Source organism: Zonotrichia leucophrys, chromosome 18 (genome assembly GCF_028769735.1).
Source record: "Zonotrichia leucophrys gambelii isolate GWCS_2022_RI chromosome 18, RI_Zleu_2.0, whole genome shotgun sequence".
Lineage (NCBI taxonomy): Eukaryota > Metazoa > Chordata > Aves > Passeriformes > Passerellidae > Zonotrichia > Zonotrichia leucophrys.
The window spans coordinates 1,207,224-1,230,256 of record NC_088187.1 but is presented as its reverse complement, the minus strand read 5'-3'; the positions used below and the strand labels follow the sequence as shown (position 1 = coordinate 1,230,256).

General features: G+C 48.1%; 1 protein-coding gene across 4 annotated transcripts in view; it reads right to left on the bottom strand.

Moving 5' to 3' along the window:
* Positions 1-300: 300 nt before the first annotated feature.
* The window catches only part of MYH10 (myosin heavy chain 10), an 84,754-nt gene continuing 62,021 nt past the window's right edge, over positions 301-23,033 (bottom strand). For all 4 annotated transcript variants that reach the window (XM_064728813.1, XM_064728815.1, XM_064728814.1 and 1 more), the window contains 26 exons: positions 22,254-22,447; positions 21,489-21,610; positions 21,022-21,091; positions 20,764-20,924; positions 20,076-20,184; positions 19,859-19,990; positions 18,736-18,942; positions 17,652-17,789; positions 17,056-17,179; positions 14,809-14,980; positions 13,860-14,072; positions 13,615-13,759; positions 12,162-12,368; positions 11,178-11,282; positions 10,051-10,203; positions 9,493-9,741; positions 8,767-8,979; positions 7,604-7,816; positions 6,358-6,519; positions 5,605-5,733; positions 4,835-4,923; positions 4,423-4,546; positions 3,742-3,950; positions 2,883-2,991; positions 2,380-2,552; positions 301-1,877 (listed from right to left, as the gene is read on the bottom strand). In XM_064728813.1, coding sequence (XP_064584883.1) covers positions 1,733-1,877; positions 2,380-2,552; positions 2,883-2,991; positions 3,742-3,950; positions 4,423-4,546; positions 4,835-4,923; positions 5,605-5,733; positions 6,358-6,519; positions 7,604-7,816; positions 8,767-8,979; positions 9,493-9,741; positions 10,051-10,203; positions 11,178-11,282; positions 12,162-12,368; positions 13,615-13,759; positions 13,860-14,072; positions 14,809-14,980; positions 17,056-17,179; positions 17,652-17,789; positions 18,736-18,942; positions 19,859-19,990; positions 20,076-20,184; positions 20,764-20,924; positions 21,022-21,091; positions 21,489-21,610; positions 22,254-22,447 — 4,067 coding nt within the window. In that variant the 3' untranslated portion in view covers positions 301-1,732. The remainder of the gene's footprint in view (positions 1,878-2,379; positions 2,553-2,882; positions 2,992-3,741; positions 3,951-4,422; positions 4,547-4,834; positions 4,924-5,604; positions 5,734-6,357; positions 6,520-7,603; positions 7,817-8,766; positions 8,980-9,492; positions 9,742-10,050; positions 10,204-11,177; positions 11,283-12,161; positions 12,369-13,614; positions 13,760-13,859; positions 14,073-14,808; positions 14,981-17,055; positions 17,180-17,651; positions 17,790-18,735; positions 18,943-19,858; positions 19,991-20,075; positions 20,185-20,763; positions 20,925-21,021; positions 21,092-21,488; positions 21,611-22,253; positions 22,448-23,033) is intronic.

The window sequence follows — 23,033 nt, the reverse complement described above, 5'->3', positions numbered from 1 at the left end:
CCCACCCTGGTCCCAAACCCAGCCAAAACCTCCCACCCTGGACTCCAGCTCCTGCCCAGCCCCAGGGCAGGTTCTGCACCCCAAGACCCCAAAATATGGGATGTAACTGCTCAGGCAGGAGCCCAGACCCTGTGCCACAGCTCAGAGTTTCTTTGTGCTCCAGCTGGGCCCTGCCAGTGGCATTCAAAGGCAAAGGCTCAGCTCAGACCAAGCCATTGATGCTGTATTTAGGTCAAAATAAAAGAAAAAAAAAAAAAACCAAAAAGAAAAGCAAGGAAACAAAAGAGGAGGAAGGGAAAATGCAGCTTCCAGTCATATCTCGTTTATTAAGGTCTATGCCAGCCTCGGGAGAGCTCTTCCAGTAAGTAAACAGAGCAGGCGGCCGCATCTATAATGAATAAATTTATTGTCTTACAAAAATCATTGTCTAGAAATATGGGTATACAAGAAAACAAGATATTTGCAGTCAGACGCCTGGTGGTCAACAGCCAGTTTGATTAAAAATATCCAAATACACACAACAAAACCTTTGCGACAGATGTTAAAGCTTTTAACCAAAAAGGGAAATCCATGGGTTTTGAGCATGTGGCAGAGGAAGTTTCCTAGTTAACACTGATTCATTGTCACTAATATCAATAATACCACTTGGACTAGAGAGGTACATGATATGAAGCACAGTCAAAATTAATACATTAAATCATTGTTATATAGGCAAATTATATATGTAACGTTGTCTTAGTACTGTAGTGTCTAAGGCACTTTCTGTAATGTCAGTTTTCAGCTATTTAAACAAAAAACGCTAACTACTCACTGTAATACTGCTCAAAATAAAAAAAACAACAACAAAACAACAACAACAAAAAAAAAGGATTCACATCCACTGGCATGTTAACTGTAGGCAGGCAACATCCATCCATCCAGGGCGGGAGCCCCATAGGACCCGGGGCCCCCACAGCCTGGCTCGGCCTCACATTAATAAATTAGTTTTGCCTGTGCTGTGTGTTTATTTCCCACTGGTGTTCACATTCTCCCAGCCCGGGGGGCTCTGAGCTCCACGGGCTGTGCGGGGACGGGACCCACCTCAGTGTGCCTGGACTGCATGGACACGAACGGATGGAGCTGAGAACACTTCAAATGGGATTGCAGGATAAAAACAGACACTACTCACTCATCCCTACACTTCCCTCTAACACTTCCCAAGGCCGTTTTTCACAGTTCACTCAGGGGTCGTGTGCGGATCACAACAATTGGGAGAAAAGAAAGAAATGGGAGCGGTTTGGTCTTCACTGATCCGAGAGGCTGCGGCCAGCCCGGAGCCTGAAGGATGCTGCTGGACACAAGGCATGCACAGCCACGGCAAGGGGTCTGTCCTGGCCCCCCACCCGCTGGGAATGACGCTTCTGGATCGATAAAAAAAAGTTTCATCCTTCACATGATGCTTTATAAAATGGCTTTACAATGAGTATCTGGAAAAGAGATGCACTGAACAGAGACGATCCCGGTTGTTTACTATATATAAAAAAGCAGTTGTACCTATATCTGAAGCAGGGTACAGTGTGGTGAGGCTGGAGAGCCTTAAGACATGGTTGACCTATGATAAGGAACCTTGTAGCACATGCCGAGGGTCGTAAGGCAGCTTTCCGGCCACAAGGCAGTTCCGAGGGCAGGGCAGGGCGCTCCTGGGGCGCTCCTGCGGGGCTGGAAAGGTCTCTGCATGCAGGCGGGGCCGGGGCTACTCGGAGGGGGCTGGCGGAGCCTCGTTCACGTCGCTGCCTTTACTCTCGGCGTCGTCGTCCGACAGCTCCAGCGAGGCACCCTCGATATGCAGCTGCCGCCGGCCCGAGCGGCTCGAGGAGAAGGTGATGGGTCCCCCCCTCCTGCGGACGGAGAGCAGCGCTGGGAGAGGCTCCTGGGCTCCTGCACCGCCCGGGCCCGCCCAGGGGCACGGCACGGGCTGGGCTGGGGGGATCTTAGAGCTCAGCCCGTTCCACCCCTGCCATGGCAGAGACACCTCCCACTGTCCCAGGCTGCTCCAAACTCTGTCCAGCCTGGCTTGGGCACTGCCAGGGATGCAGGGGCAGCCACAGCTGCTCTGGGCACCCTGTGCCAGGGCCTGCCCACCCTCCCTTCCCCAATATCCCACCCATCCCTGCAGCTGTCAAGAATATCCCCATGGAATATTCTTGTTCTCATTACCATGGCTCCAGTTTGATGGCTCATGGTAATGAGCCATGGTAATGAGAACAAGGTTATTCTTGTTCTCGTTCTCATGGCTCCAGTTTGAGCCATCCCTAACCCCAGCAGCTCCCCAGCTGGATGTTCCCCAGGGGGCTCTGTGGGCTCAGGTCAATCTCAGTCCCAGCGTTCCAGGGCACTGACCTTAGCCTGTTTTTGAGGGTGCTGACCTCCCTGCTCAGCCCCTCGTTGGCCTCTGTGGCATCGTCCAGCTCGCGCTGCAGCTTGCGCCGCGAGGCGTTGGCGCGCGTGGCCTCCTCCTCTGCCTCCTCCAGCTGCCGCTTCAGCTGCTTCATCCTGGCATTGGCCTTCTCCATCTGCAACCAAACCAGCACCCGGGGTCACCCCAGAGCTGCAGCCTGACTGGGGATGCAGCACAGCCCTCACTGGGGATGCAGCACAGCCCTCACTGGGAATGCAGCACTGCTCTCACTGGGGATGGAGCACAAACTCGTTCAGGCTCCAGCCTGGACCCTGGAACACCACAGAGCCTGGGAGAGCCTGTCCCAGCAGAGCTCACACACACACACACACACACACACACACAGTCCCTGCTGGGCTTAATCACCCCTCTAATTCCCTTTCCATTACAGTTCCTCCTCACCAGCCCTTCCCACCCCAGGAGGTTTCACTGAGCCCCCACCCACCTGCTCCTTGTACTGGTCCGCGTGGCGCCGTTCATCCTCCACCTGCATGAACACCTCCTTCAGCTTCTTCTCCGTGCGCCTCACCAGCTTGTTGGCAGCTGCTCTTTCCCTGCAACAGCCCAAAACCAGCATTGGTGCCACTGCCTGAGGGCTAGGAACACCTGATCTGCCCCCTGGTACAGAGCTCTAGGCATGCCAGACACAGCAATGCAACTGATGCATGTGCTGGGGCTGGCTGGGATGCAGGGATGTAGGGATGCAGAAATACAGGGATGCAGCTCTCAGAGCACAAAGCCTTAGCCCTGGGGCAATGTGACCATGGCACAAAGAGGACTCAGAGGGTTGCCTTCACAAGGAGATTGGACAGAGCAGCTTTAAAGTTGCTGCTTAGCCAGTAACACAATCCTGCTGCCGAGCCCAGAGCACAGAAAGGACAGAGGTGGTGGAGGGACAAGCTCCACCTGCAAACCAGCTAAAGAAGTGAATTTTGAGAATAGGATTCAAGGACAGATGGGTAATTCACCAAAGAAAGACTTCTGGAGAGCACAGGATTCATCTCAAGCTGTCCAACATAAGCTGTTCCTCTAACCAAGCACCCAGGGAACATTTCACCTTGTCCCAGGAAACTACTGCAGCACCTTGTGGCTCTGGGACATCAACACCTTGCAGAGTTCATGCAGCTGGTAGGAAGCAAATCCATTCTGGAGCTCCCAGCCCCAGTTACTCTACAGCTGCCTTGTTAAAAGTTTATTCCCTGAACAGGAGTCTCCAGACAATACACCCAAGGCCCTTCAGAAACGTCCAGCATGGAACTTCCAGCCATTCAACCCCCACAGGCAACCAGGTCTTGTCCCCTTACTTGGCTTCCTGCTCGAGCTGTTCTTCAAGCTGTGCAATCTTGGCTTCTAGAGTAGAAATTGTTGCCTTGAATTTGGACTTGACAGAGCCCTCCAGCTCCTGCAGCTTGGCCTTGAGCTCCTTGTTCTGCCTCTCCAGCTGCTGCCGCGCGTTCTCACTCTTCTGGGCCGCGCTGCGCTCGCCGGCCAGCTCCGCATTGAGCGTGTCCACCTGCAGGGAGGCGTCACAGACACATTTTATGGAAAATCCTTTCCTTAAGATTTTTTTTCTCCTGAGAAGCTGAGCGGCCTCAGGAACAAAATGTAAACAATGATTATCTGCTGCTGTGGAATGCAACAGGTGATCTGTGATTGGTCTTGTGTGGTTGTTTCTACTTAATGGCCAATCACAGTCAGCTGGCTCGGACTCTGTCCAAGACACAAGCTTTTGTTTTCTTTCTTTCCTTTTTCTATTCTTAGCTAGCCTTCTGATGAAATCCTTTCTTCTATTCTTTTAGTATAGTTTCAATATAATATATATCATAAAATAAAAAATCAAGCCTTCTGAAACATGGAGTCAGATCCTCATCTCTTCCCTCATCCTAAAACCCCAGTGAACACTGTCACAGGGAGGGACAGGGGTCACTCAGTGCCACCAGGGGCTCAGTGCACATCAGAGCCAGCAGCAGCTGCCCCGGGCTCACCTGCAGTGTGGTCTTTCGGAAGCGCTCATTGAGCAGCTCCATGTTGCTCTGCTCCTCCTCCAGCTCCTCCTCCAGCTGGGCAATCCGAGCCTCCAGCCGGCGCTTCTCGTCCAGCAGGGCTGACCTGCACAGGGGAAGGGGTCAGGGGTGTCCAGAACCAACAGAGCTCCTGGGGAGGTCACTTAGCATCAGGGAGACTCCTGAGCTGGAAGGGACCTACAAGGATCCAGCTCCTGTCCCTGCACAGACACCCCAACACTCCCACCCTGGCATCTCCTGGAGCTCTGGCTGCCTCGGAGCTGTTCCCTGGGGAGCCTGGGCAGTGCCAGCACCCTCTGGGGGAAGGACCTTTCCCTGAGCTCCATCCTGGCCCAGCCCAGGCCGTTCCCTGCCCCAGCCCAGCCTGACTCACTTCCCAGAGGCGCTGTTGGCGATCTCGTCTGCCAGCTCGTCGCGCTCCTGCTCCGCGTGCCGCCGCGCGCGCTCCGACGCCGCAAACTCCTGCCACGGTGGGGGAAAGAGTCAGGGCAGTCCCAGGCACCCCCCAGCCTCTGGGACACAGCCTCAACAGCCCCTGGGAGAGGCTGTGAACTGGGATATTCCTGGGGTTTGATGGATAAGGCAGCAGGACACTCAGCTGGATGTTCCCTCACTGCCCTGGGACTGCAGGGCAGTTACTTCTCCCTGTCCCTGAAATGTTCCTCACCCAAGGCAAAGGGAAAAAAAATCTGTGGAGATCAGTAACTCTCAAGCCCTCAGCAGCAGGAGAAACCATTGTGCTCCACGCTCTGATAGACACAGTCACTGTAAAGTAGGAGCTAAATTAAGCAAATGTTTTAGGCTCTCACAGAATTCTCAGCATGAAGACAAGGAGAATAAAAGTTAAAAAGCTTCAGCACAACAGCACACACTGCACTGAACCACAGATTATACATCTGCATTAAGTGGCAGAAACACTCAAGCATTTCCTAAGGACAATGAAATGCTCCACAAGTGCCACACTGAGGTCTGAAGGCCACTCAAGTCCACCTGGAGAAGCTCCAGGCAGTGCCAGGTTATCTGTGAAGGATCCAAGGGAAGTGTGGTGGGTCTGGGCAACTGCTGCAAGCCTTGCCCTGCAGCTAAAGCAGACAGGAGAGGCACAGGGACAAGAAAAACCAGTCTCTTGGATTTCCATCTCACCTCTTGGAGTTGGAGTATTTCTGCTTCGAGACTTTTGAGCTTCTTCTCACTCTCTTTGGACTGGGCAAAGATCTCATCCCTGGATGCTCGGGCCTCTTCCAGCTCCCGCTGGTAGTCCTTCATCTGAGCCTGCAGGTGGAGAGCAGGGTGAGGCACAGCCAGACTGCATCAAGACAATCAGCCCATTCCAGCTCTGAGGCATTTCAGCCCCTAAGAGATAAGGCTGTTCTCCCAAAGTGGCTTCATCTCACTTAAAGGCATTTCCAGTTATTCTGTATTCTTAAATTTCATTTTCTCATCTTTCCACCCCTCAAAGCCTGGTCAGAAATGTCACATTCCAAGACTTCAAGCGTTCCACAGAATTATAGAGTGGAATCTTAGAATTACCTGAGCTGGAAGCACCCTTAATTATCATCAGTGCCACCCCTGCCATGGCATGGACATCTTCCACTGTCCCAGGCTGCTCCAAGCCCTGTCCAGCCTGGCCTTGGGCACTGCCAGGGATGTGCAAAGTGGTTTTGTGGCAGGAGAGTTTGGAACAAGATTAGCTTCAGGGTCCCTTCCAACCCAAACCATCCTGTGATTCTGTATAAGGATGAGTTTTGCCCAGATGATAAATCCAGGCTGGACACTTTCAGACCCATCAGTGGAGTCTGGTTCTCCTCCTGCCCTCAGTTGCAGCTGTACTGAATAGAAGCAGCCCCTGGGCACCCCCCAAGGACAGCCCCCAGCCCCCTGACCAGTTGTGCCTACCTGGAGCTTCCTGAGCTGTTTGATGGCCTCATCCCGAGCCTTGTTTGCAGCCTCAATCTGCCCCTCCAGGTCCTTCAGGTCCATCTCCAGTTTCTTCTTGGCTGCCACGGCCAGAGCGCGCTGCTTGCGCTCGTCCTCCAGCTCTGCCTCCAGCTCCCGCACCTGGCATGGGGACAGCACCAGCTCAGCCCCTGCCAGGCTGGGCAGGGCCAGGCTGGCACCCAGGGCACAGGGGCAGCATCAGCACCAGACAGGGCCAGGCTGGCACCCAGGGACCCCTCCCCATGGCACAGCCCAAGGGAAGGCAGCCAAGGCCAGGTCCCAAATGGATGAGAGATCTGTGCACTGAGCACAAGGGAAACCCCAGGAAGGGACTCAGCTTCTGGTTTCCTCAGAAGCTGGACTCAGCTTCTGGGACTCCCTTCTGATTTCCATCTCAGCCTCGTGCCCACACTGCCATCCACCCCAGGGGATGGCTCCAGGGCAGATGGAGCTAACTCTGATGGAAAATAAGAAGTAGAATCACCTCATTGTCTCAAGACAATGAAGCCATTCCCTTTGAACACCCTGTTACTGGCACTTATACACCAGCAACTTCTCTTCCCAAAATGAAACAAAACAAGAGTGTGTGAACAGCCAGGCAACATGGGCTGGGCCAAACCGATGCAAAAACAAACTGAACCAGAAATGCCACAGGTGCCACAGGTTACCAACATGAAAGAATATTCTGTTTTGAAGCAAATCTCCCTCCCAGTGCAAGGTCAGGAGCTCTTGTCCAGTTCAGATAACAACAGCTTTGTCCCCTAAAGGCATTTCTTGAGGCTTTTCTGATTTCTGTGTTCCCAGAATTCTCAAGTCTGGAAACTTGGAAGCTCTGCCATGATTTGCATTTAGGAAACTGTTAAAAATCTATCTCAGCATCCATGGATTTGTTCCTGGACCTCAAATAGGATGGGCTTGAAAATGCACCTGAGGTATCCCTGTCCCGGGAATATACCCAGGCAGCAACAGCCAAACTCCTGGAGTGGCTTTGGAGGCCACCAGCACCACCTGACCCTGCCTGGGGACAGTGGCCACCCCTCAGCCAGAACTATTTATGGTTTGTAAAAATGCTGTGGTTTGGGGTTTCCACTGGATGGAGTCTTTAAGCAAAGGGGTTTATTTTTCTGGTAGCACAGAGGCCCAGAATTGTGCTCAAAGCCCTTCCTCCCCCTCCTGCCTACAACACAGAGTAAAGCACACGTACTTGTTTCACCAGCATCCTCTTCTTCTCCTCGTTCTGCTCATCTCTGGCTTGCAGGTCTCTGTCAAACTGGGCCTTCATGGCCTGCATGTTCACCTCCAGACGGAGCTTGGCATCTTCTGTGGCCTGCAGCTCATCCTCCAGCTCCTCCAGCTGAGTCCTCATCTCCTCCACCTGCTGCTCCAGGGTTCTCTTGGACTTCTCCAGCTCATGGACCTGCAGCACAAACTCTGCTCAGAGCAGTCCTTGGGGCTCTCCCAGCAGCAGCTCTGAGAGCAGGGAGGGCAGTGGCTCCCCTGGTCCCTTTGCCTCAGCTGGGTGCAGCAGGGAGGACACTAAGGGGTCACAGTTCTGCTCTGCCTTTGGTCCAACCATGTCCTGCAACTCAGCTTGACCAAAGGTAACAGAAATCCTCATGATCCCTCATTTACACACAATAAATATGCCCAGCAACACACAAATCGGTAGTGGCTGATCTGTCACAGCTGCAACGCAAAACCAGCTCTGTCTGACTGCAGTCCCACCTCCACTGACCCAAACGTACAAAACTGATATGTGGGATCCCCGTGAGGGTGAGAACACAGCTCTTGAAGATGTTAACAATTATGCTGGGCATTAATTCCTCCAGCATTTTGGGTGAGCTTCAGAAAGTTCTGCTCTAGTGCACAGACATGTAGCCATGATATTTTATGTAAAATCCTTTTGCCAGGATTTTTCTCCTGAGAAACTGAGAGGCCTCAGGAACAAAATGTAAACAGTGGTTATCTGCTGCTGTGGAATGCAACAGGTGCATCTGTGATTGGTCTCATGTGGTTGTTTCTAATTAATGGGCAATCACAGTCAGCTGGCAAGGACTCTCTGGTCAGTCACAAGGTTTTATTATCATTCTTTTCCTTTCCTTTCAAGCCTTCTGATGAAATCCTTTCTTCTATTCTTTTAGTATAGTTTTAAAATAATGTATATATCATAAAATAATAAATCAGCCTTCTGAACATGGAGTCAAGATTCTCATCTCTTCCCTGGTCCTGGGACCCCTGTGAACACCACCACACAGCCCCTTCTCCAGGCAGGGAGATTTCCCTGCTATCCCCAGGCTGGAACAAACAGCCTGTGGAACCATACTCACATTTTTGGAATTATACTCACATTTTTGGAACCATACTCACATTTTTGCCCACATCATCTTTGGAGCTCATCAGGTCTTCCATATCTGCCCGCAGCTGCTTGTTCTGCCTCTCAAATTCCTCCTTGGCTTCCAGGGCCTCCTCCAGGGCCCTGGCCAGGGACAGGGCTTTGGTTTCCTTCTCCCTGGCCTCTGCCTCAGCACGGTCCCGCTCCTCTGCATACCGGGCAGAAATGTTCTTTTCTTCTGCCAGCATCTGGACAGGAGAAACAATGAATCCATCTCCTAAGCTCTACAGCCAGGTCCTCCCTGCCTCAGGTGTTTTACTCAGGAAGAGGTTCATGTTCAGTGCTTAACTGGCCTTCAGGAGCTGTCTGGTCCCTCAGCTGTGATCAAAGTGCAAGTGAGGGAACAGCTACAGCTGCTCTGGGGTGAGAGGAGGAGAGCAAGCCACTCATCAATACTGGAGTTTCATGAGTCTCATCTTTCAGATCCTTTTTAGTCTACCTTGAGGGACTACAATAAAACTCTAAAGTTTCTGTTCCAGCATAATTCTCTTTTTCTACATGGTCACCTGCTCTAACAAGCCTCAGAGATGGAACCTGGCTCACAGAACTGGGAGTGACAGCCTGCTCCTAGCAAAGGCCAGCTGCTCACAGAGTTACTAATAACCACAGCAAGACCCTCCTTCCCACCAGGCTCAGCAGCAATAACCAGGTGCCATTTAAAAACCCCAAAAAGCCAGGCAGGTGGCAGGAGACTGCAGTACCTGATCAAACTTCTTCTGCTTCTTCTCCAGATTGGAGACAATCTGGCGCTGGTGGTCCAGATCCACCATCAGGTCATCCAGCTCCTGCTGCAGGCGGTTCTTGGTCTTCTCCAGCTTGTCGTAGGCCAGGGCCTTCTCCTCCAGGCGCTGGCTGAGGGACTCCATGTCCTTCAGCAGCTTCTTCTTGGTCTCCTCCAGCCCTTCAATGGTTCCCAAGTCATCATCCACCTTCTTCTTGGCCTCGGCCAACTGAAATTCAACAAGAGCAAGTGGAGCCCCTTAGAGCATCACCAGGGGGAGCAAAGGCACAGGGGCACAGCACAGCAGCAGGAGCAGTTCCTGCAGGCTAAGGGAACACAAACCTGGCACTTCTCAGGCTCCCAGAGGCCCCAGCCCTGCCCATCACAGTTCAGGGGACACAGGATTATTACTTCAATGGGAACTTGGCTCCAAAATCTGCCCCAGCACCGTGGAAGTGCCATGATGTGCCCCTCAAAGCTCTGGGACACCAGTTTGGGACAGCTCCTCACACAAGGGCTGCCACTCCCAGCAGCCTACCTGGGCCTGCAGGGCCAGCATCTGCTTCTCCAGGTTCTTCCTGGCCTCCTCCTCCTCCTCCTGCTGCTCCTGCAGGTTGTTCTTCTCCTCCTCCAGCTGCCTTATCCTGCTGCTGAGGTTGAGCTTCTGGCGGGTCTCCTCCTGGAGCAGCTCCTGAGACACAGCATGGGCAGGGCTGAGTGGGCTCCCAAACCCCCACAGCTCCTCACGGGGACTCCCAGGTTTATTTTCCCTCAGATTTGGGGACAAGGACATGCTTTATGAAGATATAAGTTATTTGGGGTCTCAAGAAGCCACTGACCATTCATTGTGGGCACATTTAAACCTTCATAAAGCAGATTTCTGCTCAGGGAACCCCTGCCAGAGTCTGCTCTAGAAATTCAGGGATGATACTTTCCCATCTTTCAAGGGACTGGCACAGAAGTCACCTGCAAAATGGATTTTTTCTTTTTTCAGACAAACACAGAGCACCTATTAAAAACCACCTGAGAAGAACATGGAGCAGCAAATCCTGCAATGGCAGCATGCTTCCAGGTTTTCTGCATTGGTTCAATATAAAGGTCACTTTAAAGGTGGAAACTTCTGTCATAACAAAGTAATGGAAGGTGCAACCCCCATCCTGCTCCCTACAAACCCCTCCAGTTGTGATTAACATTATTCACAGTTAAGTGGTCACCATTAGAACTTTAATACAGGCATGATAAAATGTATTGAAGTGATAAATATTTGCACAAAGCTCCATTTTCTTAATTAAGAACCAAAATCTGACAGTTTGAACTTGAGCTGTAAGAATTTGAAGCTGTCAGTAGAAGACTCCTGTTCCTCACATATCCCAAGGATATTGACATTAAATTCTGCCTGGGAAGGGTTTATTTGATTCTTATCTCCCTCAGAGACAAAGACATAAACCAGAACTCCCAACTCTCAGGAAGTGAAGCTCAGATAATGAAAACTTGGTTCCCCACGTGGCTGAGCCATCCCAACCCATCCCATCTCACTGGGCTGAGCAGGAAATTCAGCTGCTGCCCAAAGGGACTTTCCAAAGCATGAAATGAAAATGTGTTTTCTGTCAGCAGCTCCCTGAGGAGCAGAGCTCCATGGCCAGCCCAGCTCTGCTGCACACACACCTGTGTATCCTGGAGCTGGGATTCCAGACTGGCTGCATCCTTGGCAAACTTGATCCCTTTCTTCTCTGCCTCCTCCAGCAGACTGGAGACATTATCCAGCTCATTCTGCAAGGCAAGCAGCCCAAAGGTGAGAGCTCAGCCCAAATCCCACTGGGGCTGGAGCTGCACAGCACAGAACCTCAGCAGACTCCAGGCACAGAGCCCAACAGAGGGAGACAGCAAGCTAAAACCACTGAGGTTTGGCCACAAAAAAGGAAACTGAGTGTCAGTCCTGAAGTGCAGTAACAAAACCAGAGCCAGGCTACTTTGCTTCAGCACTTTGCTCTGATCCTGCATTCACACTTTAATGCCATTTTTAATTCCAGCACCACCTATTTCATGCAAGCATTAATTCAGGGATCAGCAGGGTGGCAGCTGGGTTTAGTCTAAAGCATCACTGAGAGGAAAGGTCACTGCCAGGTGCCAGCTCATTATTTTGGGTTACACTGCTTTTATACACACTGAGAGACAGCCTGAAAGCTTCCCCAGAGAGCAGGGTCATTCCCTGCTGGAAGTGCTTCACCTGGATTCACCTGAAGTCCTCACTGCTGGGGCTCAGAGTCAGCCATGGCTGCATTTTGCTATGAAAATGGGGCTGCGCTTGCACCCCCTCCCTGCCAGGCTCCAGCCTGGAGCACCAAACCAAACCTGAGGCCACCACCAAGTTTTGTTCATCCCTGTGGAAAAGCTCAGCCCAGTCTGCTCAGTCCCCAGCCAAGGAAAACCCTTCAAAGCCACTGGAACCCTCACATAGCCCAGGACTGATGTCACACAGCTCAGGACTGATGTTACACACCCCAGAAATGATGTTATACAGTTCAGGACTGATGTCACAGCACCACTTTGAGGCCTCCCAGGTCCATGAGAGCCCTTGCTGAGTCACCTCCCACACCAGGCCATTTCTGCACACGGTTTTCCAGGATTTTAGGATTCCCAGAGCCTTACCTGCAGCTTGTTTGCCTTCTCAGCCAGCTCCACCCTGAGCCTCTCCCCTTCTGACACCTTTGCAGTCAGCTCCTGCACCTGGGCATCGAGTTTCTTCCTCTTGTGCTCAGATTCTGCCTTGACCTGCTGCAGCACCTTCACCTCACAGGCCAGCTCCTTGTTGTCAGACTCCAAGCCCTGCTTGTTCTTTTCAAGGTTTGCTTTGAACTGGGGGAGACAAAAGGGGAGAAGTTCAGCTCTGTAGTGCAGGTGGATGTTTCCTGCTACAGATGATTGTGCAGATCAGGTTCCATGCTCAGAGGTGCTCAGCAGTGTGTGAAATGCTGCTGTGGAACATTCTGGGTGCCAGCAAAGGCTGAGGAAGCCAGGCTGCTGTGCCCCAGGTGAGGGTGAGGAGCAGCAGGGCAGGATCTGGGCTGGCAGCCCTGGAAATGACTGTTTTGGTAGCACTGCAAGGAGGAAGGAATGTGCCCATTAAGAGCTCAGCATGGCTCATCTCACAGAAATAAAGGGAAGATGTGAACCAAGGCTGCCCTGATTTGAGTGGGCAGAGCAGCCTGGAAGTGCAGAACAACGTAATTCTCAGCACTGACATTTGTCAGAAGCCTTTCACACAGCAATCACTGGCACCAGGGATGTTTAAGTGTCATTTCTGCTACATCACACCAGCTTGTCACAGGAGCTTTGTTTCAGATTGCAGGGTATTTTTCCATCTTTTCATGCTCTTATTGAGAATATTTATTGAATAAGGAGCAGAAGAGATGCAGAAGATTTTCAGGTGAATAAAGGTGGTGAAAATCATGGTTTAACTACTACATTTCTCACCTAATTTAGAACACTAAGGAAGACTGTGCAGTATTCACAATACATAAAAACATCACCACAGGACAGGAACTGTCCACACACACATTTGTGAATGACCCCAGGTGTAATTTCAAAAACCAGACACTTCTTTTTTTATGGAATAATTCTCCTTCTGAACAAGACCAGGAGTTGGGATCCACCTGTGCCTCTGCTGCTGGTCACCAGAGGACACAGCACAGATGTGCTGCTGAATATCTGCAGCATTGTCAAACCAACATGAGAAAGCTCAAGAGCTGGGATGGATTTTTAGAGGCCAGCTTAGCTCTGTGATGATGGAAAGCCTCAGCTCAGGTCTCCTGGAAGGAACCATACTGCCTATGGTATTTAGAATATAATATATAATATAGTATATATAATATAATATAATATAATATAATATAATATAATATAATATAATATAATATAATATAATATAATATAATATAATATAATATAATATAATATAATATAATATAATATAATATAAGTTATGTTATGTTATATTATGTTATGTTACATGTTTGTGTTATATGTTTATGTTATATGTTATATATTCTATTCTATTCTACATATAATAACCCCTGAAGCAGAAAGTTCCTTTTCCTCTCACCCTTTTGGCCTGTTCAAGCTGCTCAGAGAGCTCCTCCAGGGCAGTGGCATGCCTCTGCCTGATCTCCTGGATCTGGGCTTCGTGGTTTTTGGTTTCCTCCTCAATTGCTTTCTTCAGCTCAGCCACCTCCTGCTCTCGCTTTGTCCTGGAGGAAGCACAAAGGGTTACCCAAAAATCAGCATTTAAGTTTTCATAAATCACAGCTGAATTTCAGTGGTGCTTTCTTACACAGACCATGACCCTACCTCAGCTCTTGCTGTGCTGCAGTGGTGTCCAAGGTATCTTCCAGTTCAGTTTTCAAAGCCTCCAGCTCTTCACTCAGATCCCTTTTCTGCTTTTCTGCCTTGTTCCTCGATGCCTTCTCAGACTCCAGATCCTCCTGGAGCTCTGCAATCTGAGCCTGCAGCTCCCTGATCACCTTCAGGGCATTGTTCTTCTGTACTGCCTCCTCATCCCCCCTGTCAAACAGGCACCACAGTTACTGGGGCTGCCTCTCCCCAGAACCTCCTGCTTAAATTAGCTACAAACACAGCTCAGCTCTGCCACTGGAATAAAATAAATATCAACATTTATAGAATGGGTGGGTTGGAGCCTTAAACATCATCAAATTCCCACCCTTCACGGGCTGGAACACCTTCCTCCATCCCAGGTTGCTCCAAGCCCTGTCCAGCCTGGACAGCTCCAGGGATGGATGAAAAGTACCACAGATAAAACCAAGGTGCACCATCAGGATTATCAAGCTTTAGTTCACAGTCAGGTATTCCAATTTTGTAGACCTCATCATTGCCCCAGAAATGTTCCATTTCTGGAGTTTTCTCTTCCTACAAAATTATACTTAAAAAATCCAGGTGGTGTTCAGCACAACGTGGGACTGCAGGAGTATCACACAAACCCAGATAAAGTCTCTCCTGCCCAGTTGTTTGTTTAGATCCACTGAGAAATGCACATTTTCCCTCCCGAGGCCGAATTTGGGAGATTAAAAAGCTTCCAGAGCCCAAACACTGTTATACCACATAAAACTTCTCCGTTGTGCAGGTTTGCAGAGCCAGGATGCTGAGGGATCCCTGAATTTCTGTAAATTTGCCTTTTCTGTGCTCAGCACAGGGCTCCAGAGCTGGCTGCTGTTGGATTATCCCAGCCCTGACTGCAGGCAGGGGAAATTCTCTTTGGGGAGCAGCTTTGCCCCACTCTGACCTGGCCACAGCAGCCTGCAGCTCCTCCTCCTTCTTGGCCAGCTGGATCTTCAGCTCCTCAATCTGGGCTTGCAGCTCAGCTATTTGGTCCTGCAGGTCTGTGGTTTCCCCATCCAGTTTTCTTTTAGCTTTTTCCAACTCCTGGCGGGTCTTCTCCTCCTTTTTCAGGCGTTCTAAAGGAAGCACAGAATTAAATTCCTGTGGGATTGTCCCTCTCGTCACCCTCAGGGACTCTGGGGTGGCAGGAAGGGTGGGAAGTTTAATTTATGCTGCTCAATTCTTTCTCCAGTCTGCAGAAAAATGAAATAGCAAAGGAGAACTGCATGACTTAGTCAGAAAGACAGGGAAAGTCTCCGACAACTGTGAATAGTTCGAGATGAGGAAACAGAAACATCTTGGTAGAAAACAAGGAGTGGGATCTGACAGAGCAGCTTGAGCTGTTAGGCCAGATAATCCCAGCTATCAACACCCAAAAAAGAAGATAAACCGTGGGCTGGAACAATTGCATGGCTTTGGAAGGGCTAGGCCAGACTCCAAAAATCTGCTGGAAAATGGCATAGCTTAAAGTAAACTTGAATAAACCATTTTACAAGAGTCTGTGCTGTTTAATCACGTCCCATCAATATTTAGCAAAACTCTGCAGCCCTGAGAGCTCCCTCCCAGGGATTTATTGTGCAGCTGGGATATCCAGCCCCAAGGAGCTCTTTGGGACAGGCACCCCCCAGCAGGGCACAGCAACCTCAGCTGTCACTGGGATATTCTCTGAAAAATCCCTTTGCAGGATTTTTTCTCCTGGGAAGCTGAGAAGCCTCAGAAAAAAATGTAAATAATAATTATCTGATTGCTTCTCCTGTGCTTGGCTGCTTTGGAATGTGGCTGGACATTGTTTATCAACAGGTGCATGTTTGATTGGTTTCCTGTGAATTGTTTTTTATTAATGACCAATCACCATCAGCTGTGTCAGATTCTGAAGAGTCAGTTGTGAGTTTTTATTATTCATTCTTGTTCAGCCTTCTGATGTATCCTTTCTCTTTCTTTAATATAGTTTTAGTATAGCATGAATAGAATAGAATACGATATAATGTAATGTAATGTAATGTTCACAGCCTCAGCCCAGTTCTAAGGGCATAAATGGCACAAATGTACAATAAATGGCACAAATGTACAATTTTGAGTGACAGCAGGAGTTCATTCCCTTGTTCAATCCCTTGTGGCTCCTCGGTGCAGGGATTTCCCTCACACCCTTTCCAAAGCTCCTGGACAGGATGGAAAGGGAGCCAAGGTCAGGAACCACCTCAGGGCCACCCTGGGCTGTTTGGGGTTTCCAGACAACCCAAGGTAACTCTGCTTTTCTCCAAGCAGTTTCACATTCCCAAAGATTTGTACTTTTCCCTCTGTTTTTACATGAAGTTCCTGATGAGTGACACTGACAGCAGTGTCACAAGACCCAATTTTGTAATTGAGAGAGTTCCCAGCAAACTGAATTAATTTTTTTCCCCAAATATCAGTGCCTAGCAGTGACAAGACTCTAGCAGAGAGACCTTAATGGCTTCTTGAGTCATCTCCAAGAGTAAATATCATTTTACTCTGCTTTCCTAGCCAAGAAATTGCATGCCTTAAATACAAGCTTTAATTTCCACTTCTAAGGCCATCAGTCTTGGACTAGCTCTGTAACCAAACACATCTGTCAAGTTCCTAGTCCTGATTTAAGCACAAAGCTACTCCAGCATTATTTTCCAGGGAGTAAAGCTTGCTTAGACCCACCTTAAAGAGTCTGAATGAACAGTTAAAGATAAGGCTCATCAATCACTGCTACCCCTGTTAGCTCAGCACCTGCCTGCACAGATAAGGTAAAACTCTGGCATCCTTCCAGAAGCACATCAGCCTCAAAATATGCACCAAGACAGGCCCCAACACACCAAGTGCAGGAAGCATTACCAAATTAGGGCTCAGAGAACAACTTTCTCTTTTATTTTGCAACTTTCACTTGGCAGCTCGTTAATGTTGTGCAGTATCTATAGTAATTAAAATAAAACAACACCAAATCAAGAAGGGTTGCATATGGGTCAGGTTTAACTTGTGACAACACTGGCAAAACAACCAGAAATAAATGGCTAAAGGAATGGAACCATTTTAGGTGGAATCATGGAATGGTTTGGGTTGGAAGAGACCTTAAAGCTCAGCTCATTCCTTGGGCAGGACACCTTCCACCAGAGCAGGCTGCTCAATAAAATAAAGCACTACAAACCTTCCAAATCAGTGATCATCATCTCCTGCTTGTTCTTCAGCTTGGCCAAGTTCTTGGCTTTTTCTTCTTCTTCAGCCAGCTGAGAAGAGCACTCAGCAATCCTATCCTCCATCAGCTTCTTTTCCTGGGGAGGAGAAAGGAGAGGGAAAATAACTTCAACACAGCTTCCAGAGTCCCTGAGCAGTGCAAATAAAGGAATGTACAGAACCCACAGGGGCTGTCAGACAGCACAAGGTTCTATTACATATTTTGTTTCTGATACAGATCTTATTTCAAGTGATTGTCAATATCAAGGATCAATTGGAACTGTTTGGAACCATGAACATTTATTTTCCAAGAGAGACCTGCAATTCAGCACACAGCAGGCCCGCCTTTAGGACAGCACTGTTTGCAGGGAACAATGGCAGCTACAAACCATTTTTCCAGCTCTAAGATTTGGGAGAGTCATGAAACTGGGAAGAGTGCATGACAAACTCCCTCTGGAATGTCAGCCCAAACTTCTCTCCAGTGTCTCACACCCCAAAGGCGCCTCAGACCCTGTGACAGCAGCTCTGGGAGCTGTCCCTTGGCACCTCCACCATGCACACTGCTCCCACCTTCAGAAATTTGGAATTTTGGTCCTCCAACAGCAGGATCTCCTCCTCCATCTTCTTGATCTTTGCTTCAGCTGTCACTTTCTCAAGCTGCAGCTTCTGCCGAGCTCCCTCCTCCTCATCAAGCTGTTCCTCCAGGTCCTGGGAACAGAGACAACTGCATCTGAGCATTTCCCAGGTTATCCAGGTGGTAACTTGGGTTTTTTTAACTCAGTGACAAAGATGTGTCATTTTGAAAAGCCTTTTGCCCTAACACACAGCAAACCCACATTTGCTTTGTTAGATTCATTGACAGGATGAATGATCTGGTGAGGAATGAAGGGCCATGGGATGCACATGGAATTTTTGATGCTCTGGATTGCAGCTTCAGGTGAAATGTGCTCTCTAGGAAACACAAACTCACTGCCACAGGCTTCACCCTCCTAATTCCAACTATAAAATAAAAAATCTGTAATTAATGACAGCCAATCAGATCAGGCTGATTGGTCAGAGGCTTCCCAGCACACTGCACCTGAATGGGGCACCTGGTGGAAAAACAGCAGGATCTGGGAAGAGATTCCACAGGAAACAACCCTCCTTATTTCAGTATCACAGCTGAGCCAGTTCAGTTATTGACACAAGAGTTAAAAAGCAATAATGCCCTGTGCTTTTGAGGGTTTAAACATGATTCATTTAAATATGATTAACAGACATTTTTTTAATTGCATCAAAAGCTGTGAGAAGTGGAGTTTATTCCCTCTTCAACTACTTTTAATATTTTTCAAGACAGGTAAGTTCTCAGCTGCTCCCTTTTTCAGGGCCACCATTATTTAAAAGGAAGCATCTAAATAATCTGATTTTCAAAAACACCTCAATCAAGTAACGTGGAGGAAATGACATTGTCTTAGTGAAGTCAAAGGAGTCATTTCCTCATGATGTTCCCTGAATTTCAGTCCAAAAGGAACATTTCTCTCACAAGTGACATGAGGGCAGGGCAGGAGAGGAGAATCATTTTATTCCACTCAGGAGCCAAATTCCTCTGTCCTGTAGAGAAGCTGAGGGAGCTTTCCCATCCCACTTCCCCACCTCCAGTCACTGATAACCATACCTGGATATGGCCCTGCATCTTCTTCTTCTCATTCTGCAATATTTGGTTTCTTTCCTCCTCTTCCTCAACCCTGGACTCCAAATCATGGAGAATTTCTTCCAGCTCTTGTTTTTTGGCAGCCAAGCGAGCCCTCATCTCCTCAGCCTCTGCAAAGAGCTCTGTCTCAGCCTGGAGCTGCTCTGCAAGGATGTTCTTCTCCTCCAGCACCTGCAAATACAAAAGGCAGTGAAGCTTTAAAAATGATACTTCAGAGACTCTGGTGAGAGATTACAGCTGTGACAGCCACAGAGGAACTTCAAGACCACATTGTGCTCCAGTTCCTGCCTCCCATGTCCACATCCCACACCAAGGGCTTCCAGAAGAGGCTTTTGCTACTTTTATAGAGAGACATCTCTGACTGCCTCCTAACAATCTGCTGAGATGTTGAGATTAATTTAAATTTGAGGAAACAATGGCCAAACATCTACCAAATTGCTAACATGATTTCTTGCAGCACCCAGAATTTCCATTGTAGTTATAAACCTTAGTACGTATCTTGTTCATAGAATTCCTCTCACAAGGAGAACAAAAAGATAAAAGTTACAAAAAGACATAAAGCTACAATATAATAAATAATTATAATTTAGCTGCAGGGTGGCCGGGCAGTGCCATGTGCTGATCCTGGCACTTCTGGCCAGTCCCAGTCCCCATCCTTGTCACTGGAATGGAGGCACTGCCTGCCAGCCCTGGAGTGCCCTCACCCACTGAGGGTCCATCCATCAGCTCCTTGTCTCTCCAGGTGACACTGGAACTGCTCTTCCTTTATTCACCAAGTTTTTGCCAGCACAGAAAGCCACCAAAGATCTGCACAGCTGCCCCAAGTGTTTGCCCACAGCCTGCCCAGCCCAGGCACAGAATGACACTGCCACTGAATTTCTCCTGTAAACCAGGGAAGGCCACAAAATCAGGTTTTGTTTTGGTAACATGTTCCTGCACCCCTATTCCACATTTCAGTGCTGTATCTTCCCATTCCACACTCCAGCAGAGTGGGAATCAGCTCACCTGACCCTCCTTGGCTCCCTCACATGGGACACAGCACAATAATCCATGTCCTGCATATCAAAAGCCGATCTTGGACACAAACCTGTTGATGTTTCCTTTCCATTTCCTCCAGCTCTGCCTCCACTTTTGTCTGTTTTTCTTTGACCTTCATCAGCTCCTCATCCTTGGCTTGAAGCTCTTCTTCCTGACGAGTGACCTGCAGAAGAGGCTTCACCTGCACAGGTGGGAAATGAAGATGTGAGAGCCAGCCCTCAGCTATTTATAGGTGAATGAAAGAGAAAAGACAGAACATGAAGAACCTTGGTGAAGACTCTCCACCACTGCCAGTGCCTCAGCTTCAAATATGCAGCACAATTCCTCTGCAGGATTTTCAGTGCACTCAGTTGCTGCTGCTTCTTTGCAAAGGCCCTGAAGACAGCAAGAAGTTAAATAAATAGATGTGTTAAATACAGCTGACCATCATTTAATTTTTAGGTTACACAACCTTACAACACTTATAGACCATAAATAGCCTTATTTATAAGTTTCAGTAACTACAGTGAATTTATGAGTTCTTGTTCCTACAGAGTCAGAGCAGGAGCTGCATTCATCATTTCCAATAAAAAGTCTGTTTGCTCTTACTCTCAACAGGTTTTTTTCTTAAAAAGACAAAATCAGGATGGATTAGCTACTTTAATTTTTAAAAAGCAGCTTTTCAAAGAACTTCCAGGAACCTCCAGTGGGACAGGAGGAGAGACAAAGGAATTTGCAGCCACTGTTTAGGGCTGTGTATGCCACAAAGGCAAGAGCAGGGAAAGGAGATTTTCTTAAGGAATGAAGGTGCAAATTCTCCCCAGACAAAAATCCTCTTAATACCCAGGATACAATTACAGTTCCTCAGGCAGCACACTCAGAAAATCTCTCCTAAAATTCAAGTTTTAAAGCACAGCTCCCCATCAGAGGGGCTTGGGAGAGCCAAGGGAAGATCCAGTCCCAGAGCACACTCACTTCCTGGCCAGGTATCCCCTGCACACCGCCTGGAAGAAGATGATGATGTCTGTGATCTTCAGGTCCCTCTCTTCCTCCAGGTGTGCCAGGACTCCAGCTCGGAAGAAGATCTTGCTCTGTCCAATTCTGTACAAGTTGGGGTCCAGCTCCAAGGCCCTGATCTGAACACACAGGCAAGGCCGTTGTTGTTACACCAAGAAAAGGACAATTTAGGGAAATTTTCCAATGTTTAGACAATATTTAGCTATGGACACTTACCATACGCTCACAGGCCTGCTTACCATCCATGAAACCTTTGGGAATTGCATTGGGAGTGAGGATCTCATACCTGGAAGGCAAATGATAAAACACTTTTACATTCAGCAATAAACAATATGATTTTTAGTATAAACTTATAAACGAATAAACACCTTTACACTCAGCAATGGCCAATGTGGTTTATAGTATAAACTTAGTGATTTGTAGCATGAACTACAGTGACCAAGTGCACAGTTAGGGAATTCCTCCAGGAATCTTTTCCAGCAGCCAACTTTGGATTGTTCCCCTTGCCTACTGCCTTCAGAATAAACTGCAGTAGTTAAACATATGAAATTCAAGGCCTCACAATCAGGTTTTGATTTTCTTTGAGCTGTGCTGGGGGAGAAGGGAGGAATGTGGGGTCTTCAATTATTTAAAAAGGAACTTTAGCTCCTAGGAACTGAAAAGGGTGTTGCTGCTGCTATTACCTCTGCCTGAATTCCTGGAACACAATCCTGTTTGGGAATCCCTGCCGACAAATCCTTATTCCTTCCAAAACCCCATTGCAGCGGAGCTGATCCAGAACCAGGTGTGGGTCCAGTTTTCCAGCCTGGACAAAACAAAACACGGATTCTTTTAATTGGTATTAAATTAATTATTAAATTAATTATAAAAATAATTTGTATTATTGAATTAGAAATTAAATAAATTAAATAAATTAAATTATAGATTAAATAAATTAAAAATTAAAAATTAAATTATATTATTAAATTAATTACTACAGTGGCAAAGTGTACTTTCAGTTTTCCAGCCTGGACAAAATAAAACACAGATTCTTTTAATTGGTATTAAATTAATTATTAAAATAGTTATAAAATGAATTTATATTATTAAATGATAAATAAATTAAATGATAAATTAAATTAATTAAATTATAAATTAAATAAATTATAAATTAAATTATATTATTAAATTAATTATAAAATAAATTTATATTATTAAATTATAAATGAAATAAACTATAAATTAAATTAAATTCTATTATTAAATCAATTATTACAGTGGCAAAGTGTACTTTCAGTTGTTCAGGCCAGAAGCCATCTGGGTGAGTCAGGGCATGTGCAGGGAACTCTGAGTAGCCAGTGCCCAGTGTGACAGCCCTGAGTGGAGAGGGAAGGCCCGGGCAGGCCGCAGGGCTCAGGGTAGGTGAGACCAAGGAGAAGCAGGCACCAGGAGTGGCCTGCAGCCCCTACCCTCTTCTCGTGGTTGGGGATGATGCAGCGCACAAAGTTGGGGTTGGTGTTGCGCAGCGTGGCCATCAGCTTGGTCAGGGACTCCTTGTAGAGCTGGCCCACGGTGCGGAACATGCCCTTCTTGGTCTTGTAGGCTGAGCCAAAGGCCGTCTCCGTGATGCCCGTCACCTGGTCCAGCCCCACGATGCGATCCACTGCAGGGGACAAGAGGCAAGGGTTGAGCGGCCGCCCCGAGGGGCTGCCAGGGTGGCCCTGGTGGCACGGGAGCAGCAGCAGAAGCCGGGGACAGTGCTGGTGGGCGAGGCGGCGCAGCGGGACCGCGACACAAGCTCGGGGACCAACAGCCACAGACTCATCCAGCACACGAGTGCAGCTTCAGGAGGTACAGGCTGAGATATCCAGCTCTTTACCTGCAGTTCTACATGACCAGGAAAGCTGTTTTGTGTTTAAATCACTTTGTACAGAGGTAAATGCCAGTTCACAGGCAGCTCTCTGTCTGAGTCCTTACAGTGCACAGTGTTCATGGGTTGAACATTTGCAATTACACATCTGTGCGTGAAAAGTCACTTATGACAATAGAACAGATTAAATAGAATAGCTTAAACCTGACTTTACTTCATAGAAATAGTTTTAATAGAAATTTCCAGAAGAGTTGGAAATAGTGTTATTTCAATGATAAGAGGGAAAAAAGTGTCTGCCAGATTTGTGCTCAGCTGCTATTTGGGAGAGTTGTTCCCACTTTTAAATACATCTGGAAAAATCTCCCCGCCCAAAAGACAA